The sequence below is a fragment of the Sander vitreus genome, chromosome 5, assembly GCF_031162955.1.
Source record: "Sander vitreus isolate 19-12246 chromosome 5, sanVit1, whole genome shotgun sequence".
Classification (NCBI taxonomy): domain Eukaryota; kingdom Metazoa; phylum Chordata; class Actinopteri; order Perciformes; family Percidae; genus Sander; species Sander vitreus.
The window spans coordinates 33,045,476-33,058,057 of record NC_135859.1 but is presented as its reverse complement, the minus strand read 5'-3'; the positions used below and the strand labels follow the sequence as shown (position 1 = coordinate 33,058,057).

The window sequence follows — 12,582 nt, the reverse complement described above, 5'->3', positions numbered from 1 at the left end:
CTGCAGATGTCTTACAACCCTCTACTGAATGTTATGTCATTGGGATGAATGATAAATCAAGCGTGCCACACACAAAACCCAGTCTGTTTGGTAAGGGACGAGTAGATTATTCAAGGTTATTGAACTCCCTGAATACTCTCCGAACAAGGCAAGCAGCTGTCCCCCAAACAAAGTGTACATGTCAAACAAATGGATGAACTGTCCCTGAAAAAGTGTTAGCAGAGTTAGCGGAACGCTTGCAGAACAGTTACGACCGGTAACTAACCCCAATGCGTCATCAGATATTAAGGAAACATGCTAAGTTGAAATACTATTTTTTCTGACAACAATGCTAATGCCAGTATTTTCTCCTTTTGAATGTAACGTTCCGTGACTGAATTTCTGCTTGTGTTTTGGCCTGTGTGTTGTTATCAACTGCCCAGTTTGACAGCCAGGCCGGGTTGCCAGATATACCTGTAAACACGTAAACCCAGCGCACTTTAAGCCAAGAGAGGGGGGCTGTAAATCGGGAAGATTTACAGGAAGTGAGTTTGCAGTGTGTTTAGCGATTGTTGCCGTAATTCTATGCCAATAAAGTTTGTTCAGTCGGGTGGAGAGGACGGCATGGTAGTGTTATTTTTAGTGGTTCCTACTGTAATTCTAAGGGACTGTTGGTTTTTTATTAAAGGGGCTACCGGAGCAGTTTAGGATTCTTAGTCAAAATACACTTAACCCTCCCTTCGCCAGCAATACATTTTTCTATGACCCTCCCCAACAATTTATTGATGCCTTCTATACTGGTTTGCGCTTGGCAAAGTTGTACAAATAACCACTATTTTTTTTACAACCACCATGACCTACACAACTTAAACAACCTCTGCTTTCTCATCTTACACATCACACTCCACTGTTATGGTGACCATTTCAGTAGATTTAGTCACTAACATTGTTGTGGAAACACAATAAGCATGGAAACTAAATGCACACTTCCACACATACCCCGCTGTGAGCTGGCTGGAGCTCTATCAGGAGACTCGCGGACAAGAGGTGTTTATTTCCCCGATCGTTTGTTTAAATAACTCAACACACATATCCATTATAAGATTAACTGGAACCTGTTTATTTTTTCAAAGTTATAATGCTCCACAAGAGATTGCGGGCGTAACAAGGTCGTTGACTGGCCACGAAATCAAATCCAAACTCGTGTTGCTGTCATATTGCTTTTCATGAATACAAAAGTTGGGTGACCCTCCCCCCTAGACTAAAAAACGTTGAGTGACCCTCCCCTCAACAAAGAATAAAAAGACATGAATGGACCACATGACGGTGGTCCATTCCATAAATACCGAACGGTCCCTAAGCCGATGAAGTGTGTCATATACTGGCAGCAGCTTCGCCAGTAAACTACTTTACTAGTTTATTTACAGTAAGCATACTGTTTTTACATTTTAAGGTATTTTACTGTAAATAGACACAGTTTTACTGTATTATTTGAATTTACAGTAATATACTGGCTGTAGTGTAATTCCCGCCGGTTCCTTTATTTTCTCAAGATGCATTGGTATTAACCGTTAATACCTGTAATCTGTAACATTCGCAGATAGTGCTGTAATATTATTATAATATTTCTTTTTTAAATATAATCTTTTGGGCATTATAAGCTTTTTATTTTTATAGGACAGCTAAAGACATGAAAGTGGAGAGAGAGGGGGAATAACATGCAGAAAGGGGCTGCATGTCAGAGTTGAACCCTTGGCCGCTGCATCGAGAAGTAAACCTTCCTCTATATATGGGCGTGCGCGCTACCAGGTGAGCTACCCAGCTGCACCATATTATTATTTTCTCCCAGAATATATTGCCATTCACAGTATCATCCTGTATAACATTAAAACAGTAAGATACTGTGGGATTTACAAGGTTTACAGTGTACATGCTATCAGTAAGACTCCTGACTTTAAGTACAAAGAGAAGTTCAGAGTAAGAATGATGAAGAGTGAAAGAGCAGGCCCTAATTGATACATTCAAAACCACCCGTCGACCATTCTGTAGATAAGACTGAAGTCCTATTGATAATGTTTGCTTTAATAATAGATACGGTACCGTTGGCGGAAGACATTGTGAAGGAAAGTAATGACTGCAGTTTTCCACTATACCCTAACCTATGTATATGTTCCCTAAGAGATTACAGTTAGGAAAGTAAATGGGTATATACTAATCCATGTATTGGAATTAAATGCACAGTTCTTTCTTTCCAACTCCTGCCCCATCCCTCTCACAACTTGTCTTCCTCTCTCTCTATCTCTCTCTTACTTTCCTCTAACCCCGTTTGCCACTCTCATGTGTAGCCAGCGAGCTGAGCACGTCTCCCCTAAGGTCTGATTAGAGCCGCGGCACACTGCAGCAAACTGTACTATGTGTGAGGGAAAGGTCACCAATTAACACATGCTTCACTTGCAAAACCAGAGCTTTGCGCGATCAGAAAAGACACTTCACTTCGACAACTTTTATTGTAGCCAATGTGTGTGACCACTGTCGCTGCGTCAAGAGCTTAGCGCCGCCGCCGCCGCCCAAGATGATTGTGATGGGTTTAAAGAAATGTGATCGGTCTGGCAATGCGAGACTATATGTGCATCAACGTAATCATGTTCTTCACTTTAGTTAACACAAAAAATGATAACTAAAGATACTGCATAGACTTTTGTAGCTTACGATGAGTTCTTACTACAGTTGATTGTTGAGGCGTGAACATGGGTATTAGTCTATATCCACGACGTTTCACTTCCGGGACTGTTCAGGTGCCGCCAGAAATTCTGCTGGATGTCTCATTTAGGCCGGATGTCCGTAACCTTCCGCTTTCTTTGTGTTGACATTCTAAACTCCGGTGGATTTATGAGGACTATGGTTAACTGCTCCTCAGATCTCTGCAGGGTAAATCCAGACAGCTAGCTAGACTATCTGTCCAATCTGAGTTTTCTGTTGCACGACTAAAACAACTTTTGAACGTACACACGTTCCACCAAAACAGGTTCTTCTCGAGGCAGAGGTACCGTTTTCCAGAAGTCCCCATCAGTCAACCTATAGTTTATAACTATGGTTATTATAACTAACCCTAACCCCTGACTAAAAGACACTTGAACTTATAAATCATTATTAGATTTATAATGTTTTATGACGGTTGATACACTGAATCAGCAATATATATGTGAGACTATGAGTGCAGTCATGAAACATTATAAATGCATTATACTGTAATTCACTTTGAATGCCCTCATAATGCACTAGATAATCAAAATAATTAGGCATATAGTTGTGATGGTAAACGCCTTGTTCACACATACAGATTCAGAGTAGGCTGTCTGTTTCCTCTCATGATTCTATAGCTTCAGGCATATTGGGATTGAGCATGAAATTTACATACTCAGCCCCGATGATGCAGTTACTGTATATCTCGATTCATTTCCTGGAAAATCTGTTTCCACACAGTCAAGTCTTGTTTGCTCATTAAAGTTACAGTGCATCATAGAACTGACCAAAAGTGTGAATGCGAGGTTCACCGAAGGGTGAGCGGCCAAGGAATACGCCGAAGGCTCCACACAAGAACAAAAGCACAAAAGTGTATATGTGTGTGAGTGAATGTGTGTGTGTGAGAGAGAGAGAGAGAGAGAGAGAGAGAGAGAAAGTGATGATAAAAGTGCAACAGCAATCCTTATTTATTTCAGCTTCGTCTCAGAAGCTATACAGAGTAATGCCATCTGGGCCAGTCAGTCTCCCTACACCGTTCCCCCTCAGTGGAGCCATGAGTTGTCAGAAACAACAGAGCGGACCCTTTCATTTAGGGCAGCGCGTGTGTGTGTATGTGTGTGCGTGAAAGAGAGATGAGGTGTTAGTATACTGTGAGTTTTCTGTGAGAAAAAAGTGGCCTTGTACAGAACATCTCCCAAACTGGGTCAGGATACCTGTACAATGATCGATTGTCTCTCGGCTCTCCACTTTGATAACCAGTGGCCAAAGAACTCAATCAAAGAGCACCCAGTGAGCCTGCAGACCAGGGGATATTAATCAAAGTGTTGCATTGATCCTCCGACAATCAATAGAGTACACATTTACAACTCAATGCTCTTTGGGTTAGGCTTCATTGGGCTTGTGTTGCATGAACTGAATGGAGTGGATAGGGAGTGTATCCGCTTGCATACATGCTCACACTAACCAAAACAGCACATCTAAATATAGCCTATTGTCACTCTGTGGATGCAGCAGTCCCATATGAATAGATGTTGGATCCATTGGAAGGATGGTGAGAACACAGAGTGGAGAAGCTGAGAAGAGAGGGAAATAGCAGAACAGTAACAAACTCAGGTTTATTGTCTGACGTACAGTATGCCTGTTTTTTTCTCGGTTTGTTCAGGATTATGGTAGGAAATCATGTAATGACTGCAGCAGAAGTACAACCAGGTTCACGAAATAAGAGCTGCTCCACTTAATGCTTGTTCTCTGTCCATCTACATTACAGTCCCTAGATCTCCAGAGTGTGTCAGCGATTGCCTCCACAGAGACCAGGGAGAGAATGAAAACTTCCAGTGCAATATGCCACCTAAGCCCAAGCCAAAATTACATATTTGAAATCCTTTCAAATATGTATTTATTTTTGATTGAGCTCTGGGCTCCACCTGGAACAATCTGAACAGTCTCCAAAGTTGAAAACCGCAGCCAATCTGGCATCCAATGTGCTCCAGGTAAAACTCAAAAAAAGAAAGTATTTCAATGTATTTTCTTTTTCTGGTGTAAAGCTAGGAACTGCTGGCATTTCAAAGTTTAAAATAAATAATAAAATAGTTGAGTATACATTTTTAAATCCGTTTTGACTTGGCTGTGTTTTGAGCCGTGACCCTTTGATGATCTGAGTACAGTATGTAGTGGAGAGAGAAGCTTGTTTTTGGGATGGCCTGCAGAGTCTGCAGCAGAGAACCACAGATGTGTGACCAAACTGCTGACCTCCAACCCGCTTGCAGTAGCTTTACGGCACGGATCGATTCTACGAACCTCCATCCTCCTCTTTTCCTTCTCTCTCTCTCTCTCTCTCTCTCTCTCTCTCTCTCTCTCTCTTTCTCATTATCACTCCTTCCCTCCTTTGCTCCTGCCTTTCCCTCCTCCTCTCTCTCGATTGGTTCTTTGTGTTAAAATGAAATAGGCTTGGGCTAGCTGTGTATCCTGTTTGGAGTCAGACATGCGTCCCCCGGGGAGACAGGCCTGTCGTTGAATGATCTTCTCCTGCTTTTATCAACACATCTCTGAGAGGGGGAAAACAGAGCCAAGGAAAGTTTCCTCTGGTGTTGAACTCAAGTGTGCTCTGACTGACTTCTGTGCTTAAAGAGTTTTGGGAGGACTCTTTCTAGGGTTGTTCAATTGCGTTTATCACCAAGGTTGCACAAAACAAACTCTAATCTGTAGACTTTGTCTCCATTAGCAAGAGAAATACGTTTTAAATTCAATTTGTACAACATGCTGGAAGTGCAGAACAAATTAAGAACAGGACATGTTGGTCAGGGCAGTGGTTCCCAACCTTTTTGGTGTGAGGTACCCCCACAGCCCTGTCAAATGAACCCACGTACCCCGTCATCGTTTTCCAATGTATGTTCCAAATGTGTAACACAATTATATAAGTGGATATTTTTATTTTTTCCACCCAAAACTGTCAATTTTAAGGTTAGTTTGGTCAGCAATCATACTACTACCAGCCTTCTAGGCTACTACTACTTGAAGTGAAGCTGGATGATTAAACCATTTATCCATTAACGGTACTTTTAGCTAACCCTTTCTTAACCCTTTGAGGTCTAAGGGCATTTTCACACATCTTCTTAAATGTACCTTTTTAAAGTATTTGCATTGAACTGTTCCCCTTGTGTTTCATATCAAAATGTTCAGAAGAAACTCAGCTTTCCGTACAGTGACGCCCACATTTTTCCTGAAACGTTGAAGTTCGCTTTTTAGCAATTCCTCTAATCTCTTTTGAAAACAAACCTTAACTTATGCTGTGTTGTACGAATTGTTGCGGTGCTTGAAATGAGTTTACCAAAGTCTTAGGTTATACAGTATACGAATAAAATTGTAAGTAAATGTCTGAGATGAAATTTTGTAATATCCCTTTTTGAGTAGGAGTTTTGTCAAACATTGTTTGGATGTGCCGGTGCGTCTTTCATCCTCAGATGGTTAATTACTTTTAGGTAATCTTTTAAATGGTTTAGTCATTACTTTTGGCTACCTGTTTAAACGCCTGTGCTCGCTTGCTGACTAGTTTTCACACACTCTTACATCACTGCAACACGTAGTGTTCAGGTTTTACAGTTGACTTCATGTTAATATGTGGATATACTCTTTTAATTAAAATCATAATTTCTATTTTTTCAAAATATTTGTGCTACTTTCCAATTTTTCCCCGGCAACTGCAGAATACCCCCCGGGGTACAAGTACCCCTGGTTGGGAATCACTGGGAGATATTTGATAAATTATCAGATAAGATGTTTACAAGGTCTTTCAGGACATAGAACTGTCCTGTGAGGATGCCTGACATCATGTAACAGATAGAGGACATGGAGACAGATAGAGGACACTCCTTGTGGACACCTCAAGGCAGAATAAAATCACCAATTAGAGAACATTGTCAGCCCAGCACTGACCAATGACATCTCCGTTTAATTGAATCATAGTGACATTCTCTTGCATGGCAGCAGTTATTCACAGCAGGAGAATGTGCCACCTAAACGGCAGATTATTACAGTCACGGTCAAGCTTAAAGTGGTTGTTTGAGTGTGTAATTTTGTGTGTGTGTGTGTGTGTGTGTGTGTGTGTGTGTGTGTGTGTGTGTGTGTGACTGCCAAATGGTTGTTGGTCTGTTGGTGCTGGGGCCAGCGTGTGTCCGTACTGTATGAGTGTGTGAGCGCTAATCGAGCTGTTGACCTCAGCGGGGCATTACCCAGCCACAGATAATGAGCTTAAACGTTCTATTTCATCTTTCTCAATAAGCAGGTGAACAGCAGACACCTGAGGGCCTTGAGGTCAAGGATAGCAACTCAGCCTGAAAACAGATTACACAATGCTGGCAAGCAGGTAATTATCAAGACAATCGTAAATCCGGAGAGGAGGCCATAGAGTTCCTCTACTTGAGCAGCGTGGTAGTTGGATTTAGTGTTGGTGGAGAGGAATTGAGTTTTCGCCATTAACGCTGAGCCTCGAAGGCTGCTAAACTCTATAGAAACGTGATAAATGTGACCAACATAGATGCTCTTCCCACAAGGAGTTGTTGTGCATAGGTAGCAAGATTAGTTCAAATTTCATGTGACTGTAAATCATTCCTATTTCTTACAGAAACAAATGATTCTGGTCTTGTTATTCCAAAAGATAGCAAAACAACAAGTCATACAAAAGTGACATGAAATGTTTTCACAATTAGATGCTAGTGCTTTTTAGGACTATTATGCATATTGCACAACATATTATTAATTTTAGCGATCAAAAAATGAGCTGATAAACCGTTTCAAAGTCATTTTTGCAATATATTGGTTGTTTTGTGCCACACAAATCTAAACAAACTAATTCCAAACCTGTCACATTAATGCAAACATTGACAATAAGTTGAAGTACTTTTCTGAAGGAAGCGACTGGTTTCTAATTTTCAGGCAATTACTGCAACTAATGAACCAGGTAAGGTGCTATCATCTCCCATGACTACTGAGGTTGGACAGCTTCTTGGAGTATTAAACCCACAAAATGTGCCACTGATTGTCACTGAACTGTATCAGCTGACTAATCATCTGACACAGCCAAAAGTTTCCCCTTCTCATAATTCACACATCATGGGTATTATTTTTAGTAGGGAGCGTTCAAGGATCTAACACTTGGTTGAACTCCATTAGGCTCACAAATGAGCTTTTAAATGCTTAGAATTAGTCAAATGTCTCACATTCTTTATGCTATTAGACTGATGAACGCAGAGCATGGATGTGTAGCCTATTGATGGCCGGACACAGCACATGGTTCTGGGGAGGGGGTAAAAAGATCTTGACAGCTGATTTGGCTGATAGTACAACCGTTGTGTTTCTCCTGCTCCCAGCAGTACTAACACAAGGAAACATGTCACGGCTGGGTAGGTGTGGATTGAATCCGGCCGCATGAATCCAATAGAGGCCCCATGGAGCCAACGTGATCCACTAATGTTTTGTTCAGCTTAATTGAGCGTTGTCCCTTCAACTTAGGCTCACATCTTTATTTCGCATCTAATAGCTACAGCTTCCCCCGAAAGTCTAATTACTTCACTGGCAAAGTTACAGCAGAGAAATATAGAACTTTAGGATGCCATGGGAGGGAGGAAATTGGCATCAAACAGGAACTCTCTCTCTCTCTCACACACACAGATTCATTTTCTTTTTCTCATTTCCCATAAATATAAGAGGTTGTTAATGAATCTTCAGATGTGTTTGGCTGTAGCTCCTTTCATACGCACAGCACTAAAAATCTGTCCATTGAACTAGCAAAACAAAATGCACTTATTAACACACACAGACATGCATTCACATTACATGAATGTCTGCCCTGGCAGCTCTTGGACTGCACACATAAAGTACCCCCCACTATTTCCCTTCCTTTCACCTGCAGAGAGAGTCCTGGCGGCAGACCCTCCGTAGCTCCAGACAGTTGGGTTTCTCCTTATCTTTATAGGAGCAATCAGGCACGATTGTCTGCCTGCGTCGTTCGGCGCAGCCCACACTCTGGCAGGGGCAGAAGAGCAGCCGGTGGCTGAACTCAGGGGGCACACGGTCCAGGAACAACCTTAGCGCTTTGTGGCAGCGCTTCTTGCTGCACGCTTCACCCTTGTTGGGGTCCTCCTTGCTGCAGGTAGCGATGTAGGTGGAGCGTTGCCTCTTGCAGCTGCTGTTGAGGTTGCAGGCTTTGGCCGCATCAAGACAGGGGTTGCAGTGTCTCTCGGCATCGAGACATTGGAAACCTTTTGGGGCCACGGTGAGCATCCCTGACAGTGGATACAAAGAAGAGAGAAAACTCAGTGACTTTAGTGAACGAAAAGGGAAAAACAGATGTCAGACATGTATTTCCAAAGAGGGATGAATAGTTTGAATTTATAATGCTATCGTGTTTTTCAGCAAACACAACATGGATCAAATACAATAACAACAGAAAGATGAATATCTTTCCATTGATCCTCTGACTCAACATCATCAATCTGATATAGTTTACAGTCGGCTAAGCTGCAAAGTACGATCAACAAATAAAACAATAATCCTCGCGTCTCATTGCAAATGTTGGACTTGAACGCTGAAGAAGACTCTACAATATCATCCACCAGTAAGCCACTGGAAGGATGCCTGCAGCTAGCCCACATCCACTCTTACTGCATTATTGATTCAGTGTGTTTCAGACCTTGAGTGAAATATGAATGAATTAAGTGATGATTCCAAATTGGATGTTAATAAACACTAGGTGACCAACAAGATTCATTTCCAGGTAATACTATGATGTGTGATAATAATATAAGTACATTATTGAGTTGTCGTTGCAAATTACCTCGATGTTATACACATGAAAGTTATTTTTGTTATTTGACGGAAGTAAAACAAGATGAAACAAGATATTTTAATTAGTTTCATGGAACTAATGTAAAGCAAACAGGAGTCCTTGGTAAAAAATATATACAAGGACGCTTATTGATTTTTTACCATGGCCAATAGGAAATAACACTAATTACTGTGACATCTGTCCAAAACATGCTGAGCTCAAGGACTTGGCAAAGACTTGTGACTCTCAGTGCAGATACCGACGCAAAACTCACCCTTTAGTGTCTGTATGGAACGCAACGGGCAGTGCAGCAGCTCGACCGCGGCGCTGTAAGATGACATAGTATTAGCAGCGACGACAGTAGCGAGTAGTAGGCTATGTAAGACCGAAAATCCACATAAGGAGGAAAACAAAACAGGATTTTCAGCCAGGAGATCGGGGTTTGTGTTGTTCCTGTCCTGCGTGTTACTGAAACGTACATTTTGTTACCCCACCCACAATCTTTTTCTAAACCTAACGTTCTTGTTCCAGTTACCCCTATTTTCCACCATGCGCATCTGCATGAGTATCCAGTCGATTTACCAAAACACACCCCACAATATCGTATACATCTCCTCTACTGTACAACACCGTGGACGACGAGAGATTCATCTTGGAGAAAACATAAATTAAAAAAAAACATAATAAATAAATAAATATCTTTTTATAAGGACAATGCCAGAAAAGAGAAGAGTTTAATCTGTAAAGTACTTGTAGAGATAATAAAATCTGTGAGTCGGGCAGGCAAGACGCTCCACTTCTGAGAAGTGTGGCGGAGGATAGAACAAAACCAGAACGCAGCACAATCCGGCTTAAACGTACATTTTTAACCCCACCCACGATCTTTACCTAACCCTAACTAAGTGGTGTTGCCCAGCACGTGGAAATAAACGCCAAATTGGCCCCGACCCAGAGCGTCAAATAGTGACACCAAGAGTCCCGACCAAGCGCGTGGAAAAATGACGCCAATGTAAAGTCGACTTTTTGCGTCAGTAACTAACGGCAAAGGCACCTAACAAAGCGTTGTTGTTTTTTACGCGCTGGGAGTGAGAATGTGACACATCATATTTTTGACGACACAGTTAAGTCATAAGGTGTGTCTGGGTGTTCTGAGATATTGCATATACCACAGTGGCAGCAAAAAAAAAAATTCCTTTCCCTGAGGTAATAAAGCAGGATCATGTTCACTTGTGGCACCCCTCTCTTGTATTCAGGCTATATTAGAGAAGTTAACCTCCCTCCCCTGTAGATAATGATATTTCAGAGGTCGTAACGGCATGGTGACTCCCAGAGAGATTCATCTCTTATTCAACAGAACCAATCTCCCTCTGTGTCTATCAGACAGCCCAGAGCAGGAAGAAGGCCATTTGTTTTAGAGGGCTGTGCCAGAGACGCTGTGCTGTTTCCAAGTAGTGCATCTCACGTTATCAATCCTAGAAATAGGGGATACATATAACACATCTCAACACAACGGAGGGCGGGGGGGGGAATTAAAAATAAGCAAACCTCCAAAATTAATGGTTTTGTGCAGTTTCTGATCATGTCAGATAAAACGGAACTCACTGCCACTGAAGACTAGCAGAAGTATAATATTGGTATTTGGGAACAGCACACTTCAACTAGCTTCCTGTTAACCAGGGCTTTCATTTAGATGTATCAAGGTTGAATGTAGGCGCTCTGATAAACAGGCAGGGTGCTATGAGACATGTCTGAGTTCAACACACGTAGGTGTTCAAAATAGTGCTGCCTTTTTCACTTGTTTTTCGCAAGCCACCGGGGAGACCCTTTCTGTCTTTTTTTGAATACTAAGAGTATTAGTTTTCATGACTCTTATTGGAATAAGACATCATAGTATCCTCTATTGAAACTTGTTTATCCTTGCACTCTCTGTGGGGAGTGGATAAATGATCTACAGCAGATGTCTGGCAGCATAGCAAACTCAGCCGTGTTTGTGTAAGGGACTAACAAAGGAAGACAGAATTGTGCTTTGATCACATCTCAGATTCACTTATTCAACAGAATCAAACCTGGTATGGTATCAAGCATGATATAATCACCATATCATGCTCATTTTCAGGTTCATATTTTGGGTTTTTGCTAGAACATGTTTACATGCTTTAATGTTTAAAACACTTTATTTTCCGCACACTGTCTGTCTGAATATACATGTCTTCACTCTGTCTGAAACGCTCCTGTCTTTTTAAGCCCCCCTCCTGAAAATGCCCAGTCTGCTCTGATTTGTCTCTACACCGCCATTGCAGCCGGGGAATGACTGTAACGACACTGTAGCAGCACTTTCTACCTATATATAGTGTAGTTGTGACATCACAACCGTGCGGAAGTCCTGACGGCTCGTTTAAAGGCTCGGTTTCTGAATACAGGCTGTGTGAAGTTCTCTGTGGATGGAGCATTTTGATACTTTCACTGTATTTATATAACACCTCGACCGGCTTTATAATAAAAAAGACATGGACACATCACGCTTTGCAACATAGGGACTTCTAAAGGCAGGACGTGAGACAATTAGTAGACGTCGCCCAGGGGGAGCAGCTTGGTTCATCTGTGATTACCATGAGAAAAGAGAGCTGACTTTGGCACTGGGCATGAAGAGGCCGTAGCAGGGCCAAAGTTTTACTAAAGTGGGCCAAGTTTTGCTGAAGCAGGCCTGAAGCGGGGCAGTACGGTCCAGCTGGAGGTGAAGTTAGCGGGGCGGCTGTCCAGTGGTTCAGGCTGTATAACATTGATGGATTGCAGCTCCTAAATCTCCACTGGCCATCTGTAAGATGTAATGTGGGGCACTGGGGGGTCCAGGATGAAAAGAAAATAGGAGAAAGAAGAACTACTCTTTTTATCCGACCAAGCAGGGCTGAAGCTTCTTCTGAGGCTGCAGCGAACGGGTTTTTACTACCTCTGATTGGGGAGCTGAGATTGAATTTGGTGCTTAACCCAAAAAGATGTCCTGGGGCGAACATAAGACACAAAGCCCACTTGATGGCTAT

The 12,582-nt window shown here is 42.0% G+C and overlaps 1 protein-coding gene across 2 annotated transcripts in view; it reads right to left on the bottom strand.

Moving 5' to 3' along the window:
• Positions 1-12,582, bottom strand: part of LOC144518690 (GDNF family receptor alpha-2-like) — a 68,931-nt gene that overhangs the window by 26,862 nt on the left and 29,487 nt on the right. For both annotated transcript variants that reach the window (XM_078251531.1, XM_078251532.1), the window contains one exon: positions 8,624-9,002. In XM_078251531.1, the coding sequence (XP_078107657.1) occupies positions 8,624-9,002 (379 nt within the window). The remainder of the gene's footprint in view (positions 1-8,623; positions 9,003-12,582) is intronic.